Source organism: Talpa europaea, assembly GCF_964194135.1.
Source record: "Talpa europaea genome assembly, chromosome: X".
In the NCBI taxonomy this organism is placed as follows: domain Eukaryota; kingdom Metazoa; phylum Chordata; class Mammalia; order Eulipotyphla; family Talpidae; genus Talpa; species Talpa europaea.
The window spans coordinates 26,096,583-26,110,762 of NC_140081.1; the positions used below are offsets into that span (position 1 = coordinate 26,096,583).

General features: G+C 36.6%; 1 protein-coding gene across 4 annotated transcripts in view; it reads left to right on the top strand.

Annotated features, from left to right (window-relative positions):
• Positions 1-2,538: 2,538 nt before the first annotated feature.
• Positions 2,539-14,180, top strand: part of USP9X (ubiquitin specific peptidase 9 X-linked) — a gene marked incomplete at both ends in the record, with an annotated part of 89,626 nt that continues 77,984 nt past the window's right edge. For all 4 annotated transcript variants that reach the window (XM_084258625.1, XM_084258627.1, XM_084258626.1 and 1 more), the window contains 4 exons: positions 2,539-2,634; positions 7,432-7,577; positions 10,574-10,653; positions 13,783-13,895. In XM_084258625.1, coding sequence (XP_084114751.1) covers positions 2,539-2,634; positions 7,432-7,577; positions 10,574-10,653; positions 13,783-13,895 — 435 coding nt within the window. The remainder of the gene's footprint in view (positions 2,635-7,431; positions 7,578-10,573; positions 10,654-13,782; positions 13,896-14,180) is intronic.

The window sequence follows — 14,180 nt, forward strand, 5'->3', positions numbered from 1 at the left end:
TTTATTTTGCAGTCAAATGCTCTACCACTGAGCTATACCCCCTAGGTTGTGTTTATTTTGGGGATGGAGAGCCCAGGGGATAGTAATAAATCCATCCCCTCCCCCCGTTTTTTGATAATTCCCCCAAGCTTTGCTTCCATTCCAGACTTGTATAGTCAACTATCTAGTGTGTGCTTTCACCTCTTCTGTAAAACTTTGCTCATCACTGACATCATTACTATGTGCTACCTTTCCCCTGCCCTTTGAAAAGAAGTAGAAAGAGAAGGAAATGTGGAGTTCAGGTATAAACCAAAGAAGTTTAGAGGTTCAAGAAGGGAGGGTAGGGTAGTGGCATTCAGTTTTATTTAATGCTGAGAAGAGAGGGCAAACAGGATGAGGAGAAGTGGTCATTTGATTAATCAAATAGTGGTACACTGATGATCGGTAGATCACATCTTCACCCCCTGCCACTTGTTCATACTCACAAAGCTCTGCATGTAATTTGGGGGAGTTAACCTTCAAACCTACTCGTAGACATTGATTAAGACCTGGCTTAAAGCAATTTTGGTAGCTGAGAAATATAGCCAGATGATGAAAAAATGGAAGGGGAAGCAGAGACTTTGTTTTCAAGATTTTTGGAGAAAGGGAAGGGCAGAGATTGGTGACTTTTCAGTAAGGAAGATCTACATATATTTGTAGTCTGAGAAAAAGGCATTGAGGAGTAAAGATTGAGGGGATGATGACTGGAGCAGCACCTTTTGGGGATAATATACAATGGGATCATTAGCCTAGGTTGGGAGACAAAAGAATGAAATTGGAGCCAGTTTGGAGAAGAGTGAATTGTTAAGTTGCTATTTTGAGTGGTAAGAGAAAGAATTATTGAAATAATTTGCCGGAACACCCAAAATGACTAAGGAAAATGATGGGGAAGTTTCTCCAGGTTTTTAAAATTGTCTACTTCACATAAAACTTTTTGTAGTATAGGGTGTATGTAAATGGAAAACAAAAGTAAGAGACTGCTTTAATCATGTTATCTTTTCATTGTTTTTCCACTTTCCATTAAAGATTTTTTTCTGTCTGTTTTTAATCTTCATCGGTGCTATTATTAGTCTTGAACTTTTTTTGGTTACGCTAGTCATATCTGCGTGAAGTGGTTATATTTACATTTGTGGCAAATGTGGACTGTTCTGGACTAAATGGGAAGAAATGATAAGTGTGGTTGGTTCCCTTACTTATGACCAGATACCTGTAGACAGCTAGGGTACTCAATCTGATGGTATTAGAATCCATCACCAGTGGAGATTTTTGAAAAATACTGATGCTTAGGCTTCACTCCCAAATACTGTAAATTATTCAATACAGCAAAGGGATTTGGACTGCAGTGTTTTTAAAAGCACCTAAGATGATTTCACTGTGTAAGGGTGAGGTCCATTGGTCTAATGAATGTAGAATTAACAATTTGTTGGCATTCCTCTTTGCTCCTCAGGTGGCAAAGAATTCCATTGTTAAACATTAGTGGTATGTAGTCCTCTCATGCATGACTCTGGGAGTTTTTGTGGCCAAAACCTTGCCAAAAGTGGAAAGTCACGGTCATCTGACAAATAATGTTATAGTGGGGTGTCAGTATATTGATTGAACCCCCTCTGAAGAAAAATTCCTCCAAAGTTTTGAAGTTTCTATTAAAGCCACTTGTAATGCTGTAGTACCAGTGATAAATGTTAGTTGTACAGTCCTTCCTGAAATGTGTTTAAAAATATTTTATTGACTGATTTGTGTTGAGTATACACATTTTTACAGTGTATTTAAGCTGTTAGTAAATTGAATACAACATTTGCATTCCACAATTTAATAACAAAGATGGCTAAAGGGCCGCCCTGGTGGCACAAGGGGATAAGTCTCAGCACTATGAAGCTGCAGCAGGTGTTCAAACCCCAGCCAGGGAGGTAACCCATATGGTGCAGCAGACCTCTCCTGGCTTACCCGCTGCTCCCCTCAGCAGTGTATATCAGTCATTCCGCCTGTTCTGTGCCCCACTCTGTCTCTGGTGAATCCTTTCCCCGCCCCCCCCCCACCTGAATCCCAGTTCTTGTATGCATAAATGAATAAATAATAATAAAAGACAGCTAGTAAATGCCTTAATCATGTCTTTGGAATCTAAGGACAAAACTGAAACACTAAATAATAAGGCTATCATGATTTTTTTTTTTTTGATGGAATATCTGGTATAGAGTTACAGTTTATTAACTTGAATATTGTGTTAATGACATTTCAGCTTTTCTGTTTGCCCTCTGATTTATATAGCTATGTTGTCCTGATGAGATTCACTGGTAATAATAAATTTGAACAGTCTCTTCAATTCATGTTTTTAATATCTAAAAGAAATGTACTTTTTTTCTTTCAGGTTATGCAATGGTCTCTGCAAGATGGCTTATTCTTGAATTGGAGCTTTTTAAGACTGACAAATGCTGGTACTTCATCTTCTATAAGTGGACTATAATTTCTTTCCTCAAGACAACTACATAAGCAGACAAAATTGCAAAGATTTGCCCTGTGTCGAGTATGACAGCCACGACTCGTGGCTCTCCAGTAGGAGGGAATGACAACCAGGGCCAGGCTCCCGATGGACAGTCTCAGCCCCCCCTCCAACAGAATCAGGTACGACCTTTAATATATTAGTTAAACCACTGCCGCAGGGACTAAATGATGAAGCATGGAGTATGTTGGAATAACCTGTGTGAAGTAGCCATAAGACTGTTACTGTAATTTTTCAGAAAAATAAGCAGGTCTCACAGTAACAAGAAAGCTAAAACATTGTAGATAATGATGCTTGAGTATATAGTCCTGTTTTTTGGTGTCATACTGTCAGTCATAAATATTTTAGCACTTTGTCAATTCGGGAGCAAAGCATTAAATCATTCAGTGGATGGAACATAGACTCAAGTCATATTGCTTGTGTTCAGATTTCAGCTTTGCATCATGCTTGCTTTATAACTGGTAAATTATTTAATCTCTAGGTCTATTTTTCATCTATAAAATAAAGATAATATACGATTGTTAAGAGGATCAAGTGAAGTAATGTTTACGAAGAACTTAAAGTAGATTTTGGTATCAAGATTTGCCAACCTCAAAACTCATATAGTAATTTCCTTTATTCTCTGGATGAATTAGTGTAAGATTTTTGTTATTAATTATTTGGAAGAGTTTACTGGTAAAATTTAGATAGGTGTTTTATTGTGGAAAGGATTTATAGATCCAGCTTTCTTTTAATATGAGAATTTCTTGGTGTCTATGTCTTTGTAAGTTGTGGGTTTTTTTTTTTTTTTTTTTTTTGAGGAATTTGGCCATGTCTACTTTGGTCAGATTTATTTGAGGTAAAGTTGTCTATAGTATCATTTTTAATGTTTTTGGGTTTATGGTAATACCCCTCTTTTATTTTGACACTGCTCATAATGTGTTCTATCTCCTGATCACTCTTTCCTAGGGATTTAACTATTTCATTGAAACTTCCCCCAGATCAACTTCTGGCATTCATTCTTATGCAACCCTCAACTTGTTTGCTGTTATTCATAGTTCTTTGTTCTTTTACTTTGCATTTATTTAACTGTTCTTTTTCTCATTTCTTGAAATAGGAATAGTTGATTTTCAGCCTCCTTTTTATTTTTTTATTCTTTTAAAAAGATTTATTTATGCATACAAGAGCTGGAGTATAGGCCAGAGATGCAGGGGGTGAGAGACTCCACCAGAGACAGTGGGGAACAGAACAGGCAGATTGACTGAAATACACTGCTGAGGGGAGCAGCAGGCGAGACAGGAGAGGTCTGCCTCGCCATATGGGTTTCTCCCTGGCCAGCCAGGGATCGAACTCGTGCTGCAGAGGCTGTGGATTGCTTCGTAGTGCGGTGCTTAATCCCTTGAGCTACCAGGGAGGCCCACAGCCTCCATTTTAAAGCCATACAATTTTATATTGGGAAATAGTATACCAAATAACACACATATTAAAACTTGTGATAAGTTTGTGAAATCGTGCTAAGAGTTGAATTTATGGCTAAGTTACATGCATGTGAATCACAAACATGCAGCTTCATTCAGTAGTATGTTTATCTAGAACTCTGTATGCGTTCGTTTTAGACAAAAATATTATATAGTCATTTGGATTCGTTTTTGTCTAGTTATTATAGAGTAGGTAATCTCTCACAGGTATGATATAGAGAAGAGCTGCTTTCTCCTTCTCCCTCTTTTTTCTCCCCTTCCCCTATCTTTTGCTTCTCTGTAATTTTAGAAAAGTAGGCAAGTTAGGTTTTAAATTTTTCCAAGTAAATGTTTCTATGTCATTCCTTTCCCTGTCTGGTTTCTACCTTTAAGCATGAAATAAACACTTGAAATAAGTTTATCGCCACAGGTCTTGGACAGATTCATTAAGCCTTTCTTGTTTCATAGATTTGTTAGTCAGTATTCAGGTTTCTTTATCCATAGTCAGAGGTTTGTGTTGGATGCCAAAGATTTCTATTTTTAAACTGGGAGCTGGTAGTTTAGAGTTCAGGTATCTTCTCTCTCTTTCCTATTTTATAAATGCATTGTGCTTGAACTCTTAACTTTTGTATTGTTAGCAACTTGCCTGACAATAGGAAAAAATTAAACCTATACTTTAAACGTAGCTGATACAATTCTTAGAGCTCTTGAGTTTGTCATATTCAACATTCTGTTCTTGTCTACATTTTTGAAGATGACAGCAAATTAAAACAACAAAGGAACAAAACACTGTATTCTTAACTATTTGTAGAGTTCCCCACACTTTACTTTTTCTCTACATTTCAATGTTAGGATTTCAGTAATTTCACAAGATTTGACACTATTGGACCAAGAAAAAAACAATCATAACAATCAATGCTCAACTTAAGGTTCATTTTTGGCACATCCTTTTTACATGTTGGCATAAAGGGGATTTCTAAAATCAATCAGATATTTTACATAACATGCTATTTTTAAAAATGTGTTCCTATAGGAGAGAATTGCAGGTACTAGTAAGTAGTAAAACTCATGATAAAAGCGACAGCCTTGGCAAAGGCACTGTGGGAATGAGAACTCTATGTGTTACTGCTGGTAGGTGCAAATACTCTGGAATGGAATTTGGCAATATAGGTGTCAGTAACCTTAAAAGAGATTGTTTATACTGTTATAATAATTATATTTCCAGAATCCATGTGAAACGCAGCACCAAGATCTACATATAGAAAGATTCATTAGCGTTCTGTTTATGTTGGTAATAAAAATTGTAAAATACAAAGTGTCGAGCAGGTCAGTAGTTCTCTAGATTACAGTTTCTTGGCTTACACAGTATTGGGTCTAGCTTACATAATCATTAGAATTGTAGCAACGAAAGAGTCTTAAGATTCTTAAGCAATGAATAGAATTTGAACAGTTGGAGATTTGAGAACAGACTTAAAAATGAGGAAAAGCATATTTTATGTTGATGAAAGTAAAGAGAGAACAGTTCCTTAGTAGAAGGGAGGAAGAAAATAGTGGGAGAAATGGAAAATCTTCAACCAGATTATTTTACAGGGCAAAAGATGCAGACCTAACATTTACATTATAAACAAAAATGTAAGGCAGAGTGAGAACAGGATGTACTGCTTAAGTCAGTTCTAGTTTTCTGATACTTTTAATAAACAATACCTTACCCCCAAAATTGTAAAATAGCAAACTGTCCCTTAATTTTAATTCATTTATTATATGTGGCCAACTTTCACAAAAAGAATCTGAATGATTTAGGAAAAAATATTCAAATGTTGAACCAGAAATGACATAGACTACAGCAGGTATAGTCCTCATCTTACTGAATATCCAGAGACAAAATTTTTTTGGCTCATAGAATAAAGATTGTAAAAAATAACTGAAAATGTAGTTTTTGAAAATTAGCCTTTTTGTTATGTTGGACTTATAGGTTGCCATTATTTTAGTCTTTTATGTTTTATAGGAGCGTGTATATATAATACATATCTACCGGGGAAGGATTTAAAAATATATATATATATATATGTTACAAATTTCAAACACAGAAACTTCTATTGAGCATCTTATACATCTCTGTTATACAATTGTTTAACCGGTGCTAAAAAGATAGGGGCTTCCCCGGTGTCGCAGTGGTTGAGTGCTGGGTTGCGAAGCTGCTTGCAGCCTCTGCAGCGCCAGTTCGATCCCCGGCCGCCGGGCGAGAGTCCCACATGGCACGTAGACCTCTCTTGCCACCCACTACTCCCCTCAGCAGCGTACTTCGTCCCTCTGCCTGCTCTGCTCTCCCCTCTGGCTGTGGTGAATTCTCTCACCCTTCCGCAGTGCTCGTATGTATAAATCAATCAATCAATCAATCAATCTTTAAACAAACAAACAAAAAAATGATAGGGAGAGGGGAGTCTTCTAAAAGGGCCATCAGCCTGCAGTGGGTAGAAAACTTGAATAAAAGCTTAAAATTTAGGGGCTTCCCTGATGGCGCAAGGGGTTAAGACGCAACCTATGAGGCTATCTGCAGCCACTGCAGCATGAGTTCGATCCCCAGCCAGAGAGCTACCCAAATGGTGCAGAAGACCTCTCCTGTCTTCCCGCTGCTCCCCTCAGCAGTGTATTTCAGTAGATCCCCCTGTTCTCTGGTGAATCCTCTTATCCCCCGCACCTCTGGCCTGTGCCCCAGTTTTTGTATACATTAATAAATCTTAAAAAACCTTAAAATTTATAGTTAATTTGGAAAAGAAAATAACTCCAGTTTCTAAATTAAGAACAAGGATCATAAAAATTCCCTCAGTTGTGAAAATATTATGCATAGCTAAAGTGATTGAGAGAAAGGTATGCTAAGTAAAAAAGAATTGTTAGAGGGAAAAAAAGTAGCTTTATTAGTTGACAGGACTTATTTAGAAACCACAATTATGAAATTTTAAATAATTGTTTGGGTAATAGTTTGAGACTAGGGAAATTACAAAAAAATTATATCCTCTTCAAATTAAAAAGTTATATCAGAAATATTAATTTATAAAATGTGCATTTCACATTTGTACAATAATTTCTATCATGCCAGGGCTCATTTTATGGCAAATGTAAGCAGAGAGAGGTTAAGAACACATACTTTAGTATATGTGCTGCCGAAGCGAGCACAAGAACACATACTTTAGAATTAGACCACGATTCAGATCCTGACCACAAAGTTTGAGCTGTTTGACCTTGAGCCAATAACTTTTGTCTTGAGTTTATTTTTTCATCTATTAAATGACAGCAGAATATGTTTTTAGGCTGTAGGAGGAATAAATAAAATTATTTTAAAGTACATTAGCACAGAGACTTCCCAAAACAATGTTCATATCTCTTTTAAAATTTTACATTACTTTCCCCTAATCTGTGTTGGTGTTTGAATGTTTCATATATTTTATAGAAACCTAAATCTAGAATATTTAATTTTTAATTAAGACTTCATCGCCTGATTCTTCCAATGAAAACTCCCCGGCAACTCCCCCTGATGAACAAGGTCAAGGTGATGCTCCACCACAACTTGAAGATGAGGAACCTGCATTTCCACATACTGATCTGGCTAAGTTGGATGACATGATCAATAGGTGAGCTGATTTGTTTTGTATAGTTTTGTTTTTTAGTTTGTGTAATACAGAGAAAAACAAATGAGTTTCTCAGGAATGTGATTCGTAGTGGGTAAGAAAAGAGAAAGCAGAGACAGAAATATCACATGAGCCACATTGCTTCCTTAATAGCCTTAACATCTTATTCATTGCCAAGTACTTTGTAAGCTATCATTCTTAATGGACTTAAAAGATGAAAGTAAAAGTGTCAATTAAGTTCTCAGATTAATAATGATAGCCCTAGCTAATGTGTTTCTGAAGTAGAAATGTATGTTTGATTTCCCTGTTTAGTTTATGAGGATTTTTTTCTTACTGATTTGTTGATTGCTAGGTTGCTGCTGCATGACTTTAAAAATTTTTGGATGGCCCTGAGGGTTTCAGGTCATAAGGAGATTGAGTTCCTCAGAGCCTGCCCCTTGTGAACTGTTGACTAGTCTGAGGTATTTAACAGTCTTAGCTATTTATTTCTCTTGATCTTCATGTTGGCACAGTTCAAAGCATAATTTTTCATACTTCTAGTACAAACATATTCCCCCTTACCACACCACCACCATTAATACACACTGATTACTTGAAGGAAGACACCCAGAGAGTGAAAGTTTAATCTTGTGTGCAGGGAAAAAAGAGGTTTAAGAAGATTTGGGAATAACATTTCAAGGAACCCCACATGACTTTGGTCTTCACCAGGCTGTGGGCTCAAGTGAGGGCTAGGGAAAGGTGAAACATCCCTCTCCACCATCCAAAAATAAAAGGGAAACGTATATTTTTATAGGCACTTGCCTCACTAAGTTTTCTTGTTACATTTCACTTTCTAAAAGTCATTTTGTTGGGGGTCAAGGATGTCCTGAACAGACTACTCAAACAGGTTTTATGGACCCCACCCCTACCCAGACCAAAGAAATCCAAGACACCAAGGATTACAAATCCCATAATGTCATCACCACTGAAAGGAGGAATGCTGGGAACTGAGGGTGGAGTTAAGCAACCAGGCTTGGTATATTAGCAGATGTGTGGGCCTTGGGGGTCCTTGGATTTTTGCTGGCTTTTAGCGTGCTCTTGATGTCCCCACTCAGCAAAAATGGTAGGACACATTCACCAATTTATCTCTTTCTTTCTCCCAAGTTAGTCCTTTCTTCATTTCCCCTTTTTGTAAATAAACCCCTTTTTTTCTTTTTAAAGATTGGTTTAATGCATACAGAACTGGGGTGTAGACCAGGGGCAGGGGTAAGGATTCACCAGAAAGAGAGGGGGGCAGAACAGACAGATCTACTGAAATACTGAAATACACTGCTGAGGGGAGCAGCAGGCGAGACAGGGAAGGTCTGCTGCACCATGTGGGTCAGCTCCCTGGCCAGGGATCGAACTCATACTGCAGTGGCTGATGAAGCTTGATGGTGCTATGTCTTTAACCCATGCTCCACTAGGGAGGCTGTATATAAACCCTGTATTAACCTTTTTGTGTGTGCCTGCAGTTAAGTCTTACTATAAGTCCCTTTTAAGTGCATGGGTGAGGACCCACAGTCAGGCCAATCCATTTCACATTGGGGTTGCCCTGTAACAACACTATCATGTATATAATGGTAAGGGAAATACAAACGGAAATCCTTTGTGTGTGTTTTTTAAATTTTGATTATATAAATATGCATTGTTAAATATGGAACTGAATTATGTCAAATTGAGACTACCAGTGTGGAGTGGAGGGGAAACCAGTGGACTGTGGTAGAGCTAATAGTGGGTGTGGTATGGTGACATAAATCATATACAGTGTTGTAAACCAATGTTCTTGCAATAGGAAACAATACAACTTAGTAAAGAAAAAAGTAAAATAATTTGTCAGTAAAATTTCTCTATAATTTCCGCCTTATGTATGTATATCCCCAACAAAAATTACCATCAAGTGTTGAGAGTACGTAATTCCAGATTATTTTTTGCGTTTGCTATTTTTCCAATACAAGCTCTTATGCATTGTTTGTTAACTTGTTTTTCTTTCTTAATTTATATTGAATATTTTTCCTGTTAATAAATTTATATTTGAGACATTGTTTTTAATGGTATATTTGAAAGAAGAATCAAATGTGATTAACAGTAAACATGTGAATTACAGTCAAACAAAAAGGTTAAGAAGTTGTTTGTAATATCCCTGACCAATCTTTGTAGCAGAGATGTCATAGCAAAAGTTTGTAGTACTGTTGCTTTTTGACTTTTATCTGGTACTTGATGGTTGTTAGTGTCGTATACTTGTGGAGGATGAAGTCACATATTAGCAAATACTGAGGGAAAAAGAAATAGAAATTTTTTATGTAAATCTGATAAAGCTAGTAGATACTTGTTTCTAGTAGATTACCTGGTATTGGAATACTTTTTACTAAAATAGATGTTTTTTGAGCAGTAGATAAGTTGGATGATGGCAAAGAGGGAAGAGCTGGGAAAACATTAGGCTGCCTTAGGGACTAGAGAAAGTACCACCATGGCAGTTTACCCTCTTGTTCCTGTGAAGGCACAGAGATTTGGAGACCAGGGCTTCAGGAAAAGCTGACGAATTGAGGCAGAAACCATTCAGTTGCCACCTAAATTTTTCTTCTTTGTGAAAAAATTGAACACATCTAAGGGGGTCATCATAATGCCTTCTCTAATCTGAATCCTGAAAGAGAGCTTTTCTATGAGCGCTAACATTAAGTATTCTTTTAATTGACACTTGATTACTACAGTTGTTTTATATTATTATTAAGAATAATTTCCCCCTCGTTGCTATATCTTTTTTTTTGTTGTTGCTATATCTTTTAACAGTTTAAAAAGTTCTGTTTGTAGAGACAACAGATGGTGCTTAGTCTCATAAAAGTCTGTCAAATGTGTTTTAATATTTCAATGCTATTTTAATATTTTTATAGTGAGGTAAGTGATTATAATAAGTAACTCACTTAAGTTCCTCTTTTATTGTATAACCAGTAAGCATTTTTTTATTTTATTAAATCTTTTAGGCCTCGATGGGTGGTTCCAGTTTTGCCGAAAGGGGAATTAGAAGTACTTTTAGAAGCTGCTATTGATCTTAGTAAAAAAGGTAAGTATAGACTAAACTGTTGTGCTTTCCATAATCTATGCCAGTACATACATTTTCATTTCATCCCTGAGGACTTTGTTTTTTTACCTGTTATAAACACTATATAATCATGGGATGCAACATTTTACTAAATGTTCTTGCTATGGCTTACAAAATATACCTAGAGTTAAAGGGTTCATGCATATCCTTGGACACATTTCCTTGGATGTTTATGAGCTCTGAATTTACATGTGAAATTTGTGTGTATCCACATTTCAAGTAAACTTATTTAGCTTAGATGTTTGTTATTTTTCAATATACAGAAAAGGGTTGAAATTTTTTTTTTTTTAAGATAAAGACTTGAAAGAGCCTGTGTTTTGTTGTTGTTGTTTTTAACAAATAAGCCAATTAAAAGGAATACGGTGTTTTTTACTCCTTTGTCTAGAAATAAAAGCTTAATGTTGCAATTATTCTCCCTTCCCCGCCAGCAACTTCCATGTATTTGAGGTACAGTTGATTTCTCTTAGCAAAAGACAGCTATTATAATATTCTATATTCATTTTTAAGGCATTGGAGATAAAAATAAATGGTAGTAACAGTTCCATTTTCTTATATTGGGTAACTATGAATAGATCACTATTGAAATTACTATAAAAATTAATATATTTAGTACCTTGCTTAATTCTATCTCACTCCATAGCAGGGGTGAAATAACCTTTGTTAGTAAACTATCCCTATCCCTTCTTTTTTTAAAGAATGTGTGGTTATACCTTGTTAATCTTGTAAAAATCCATCCAATAAACTATGAAATTGCATTATTAGATTTTAATTATTCTAAAAGTTTTTTAGTTCATTTATACATCAATTCAACAAATTATTTTGAGGACTTCTGTGCTAGGCTCATCTGAGGTATTTTGACTATCCAGTGATAGGTAAAACCATCTCTTTTGTAAAATGAAAATCGAATAATTATACAAATTGAATAACTTTCCTTTTTATCAGAATTTAAGAGCTTTATGTTGGGTGCACGTGGTTCTGTTTTCTTCCTAAAATTAGATGAAATTAAGCAAAAATGTAAAAAAACAGATGCTGAGGCAATAAAAGAGACTAATAGGAAGTAAAGGCAACTTATCATACTTGATGAGACACTTAAATTGAATAGTGTATATAAGGGCTTTTTGCCCAATCCCCGCCACTCCAGCTCACCACAGTAGCTCCAAGTTCCAAGCTCGAGGCTTCTGCTTAGTTAGTGCTGCTTCTGCCATGATGATTGTATCGGGACTTTATCACCCATGATGAGATGTTCTCTACCATCTACAAGAGCTGGGAGATCTCCAACAGGAAGTACATCAACGATTGCATGAAAAATCTCCTAAAGGCAAACTCACAGAGAAATCAGAGAGAGTAAAACCTTTTATTGGTGACTGCACCAATAAAAGCACATTGTTGCTAATTTCAAAAACTATAGTTTTTTATTGGTGAAAACATTAATCCAAATGGTATGGTTTCTCTAGCTGGACTACCATGAGGATGATTTGACCCCATGTATATTTTTCTTTAAGGGTGTTTTAGGAGTGGAAAATTGTTACCAAATTTGACAGTTATTTTGTACCTATCACTTGTTATTATCTGCTGGTATTTAACCACAGAACACCAGGAAAGACAAAAGAGGCTGATGTTATCTTGAACTCTTACTTATTTTGACTTTCATTTATTTGGAGTGGAGGCATTGCTTAAAGAAAACATGTCTTGTAGGTTGTCTAAACATGAAGTGCATTCAAACTTAAAAAAAAAGTATAGGGATATTGCTGTGAAATGAGTTATTTGCAACCAAAACTCTAAAACACGATTTTAAGGTTTATTTTCAGAATAAAGTGTGAATTATTTGGATTCCCTATAAACATTTTTTAAGGTACAGTGTCATAACTTGAAATATTTTCTTTTAATTTGATTTTTTAAATAAGATTTTATTTTTGCATTAGAAGAACTGGATTGTAGGCCAGAGGTTGGAGGTAGGGGGTAGAAATGAGAGGAGTCAACCAGACACAGAGTGAGGAGAAAAACAGGCAAATCTACTGAAATGCACTGCTAAGGGGAACAGCAGTAGGCGAAACAGAAGAGGTCTGCTTGGCCATGTGGACTAGCTCCCTGGTTGGGTATTGAACTGTTGAGGTGGGCTGTCACTGTGGTAGCTCTTGAGACTTAACCCCTAGGCCACCAGGGAGGCCCCTGAAATATTTTCAGTTTGTCTTACTATTATTTGACATCAGTGTATTTTTATATAGTTATATATTTTAAAAATATTTTTTTAATATTTATTTATTTATACAAGCACTGGGTACAATCAGAAGCGTGGGAGGGTGAGAGAATTCACCAAAGCATGGAACAGAACAGGCAGACTGATGAAATAACACTGCTGAGGAGAGCAGCGGTTGCGGCAGGAGAGGTCTGCGCGCCATGTGGGACTCTCGCCAGCGGCCAGGGATCGAACCAGTGCTGCAGAGGCTGTGGGCAGCTTCGCAGCCCAGCACTAAACTGCTGTGCCACTAGGGGAGGCCCTATTTTAAAAATTTTTGAAGATTATTTTTGTTTCTGTATCGGTTACCTTTTTTGACACATAAAAACTTCCATAATAACTTGCAGTATTGTTTACCTTTTTTGACCTTTTGTGGTAATACTTTGAATTTTTTTTTCCAAAGGTAGTCTGCATTTGGTTGCAGTCAGCAAATCGTTTACAATTACTTGCTACCTTTTAATCATACAGTTGGACATTGTAAAACAACCAGAGAGGGCCTCCCCGGTGGCGCAGCGGTTGAGCGCTGGGTTGCGAAGCTGCCTGCGGCCTCTGCGGCACCGGTTCAATCCCCGGCTGCTCCCCGGCCACCGGAGGAGGGTCCCACATGGCGCGCAGACCTCTCCTGCCGCCCACTGCTCCCCTCAGCAGTGTACTTCGGTCCTTCTGCCTGCTCTGCTCCCTGCTCTGGCTCTGGTGAATTCTCTCACCCTCCCGTGCTTCTGACTGTACCCAGTGCATGTATAAACAAAAACAAAACAAACCAGCAAACAAATAAATAAAGCATGCCTCTAAAAAAAAAAAAAAACAACCAGAGAAATATTTTGTTTATATTAATTTTTCTCCTCTCTACTTAGGTCTTGACGTTAAAAGTGAAGCATGTCAGCGATTTTTTCGAGATGGGCTAACAATATCATTCACTAAGATACTTACAGATGAAGCAGTGAGTGGCTGGAAGTTTGAAATTCATGTAAGTCTTGCATTTACTTTTAAAACATCAGATTTATATAGTGATGCCTAGGAATGTTTTCATAACTATTTATAAAATGTATATTTGGTAATATTTGATCTATAAAGGGTCTGAAAATGAGAAACCTTAATCTTTATAATGTATAGTTTCTATTGAAAGCAGAACAACCATTTAGAATGAGTATGAAATTTTGAGTTAGAAAATTTTGGTTTAATCTGTTTCCTGGATTCTTTTGACCTTAGACAAGTCTCACCACTTTTTATTGAAAATACAATGCTCTAATTT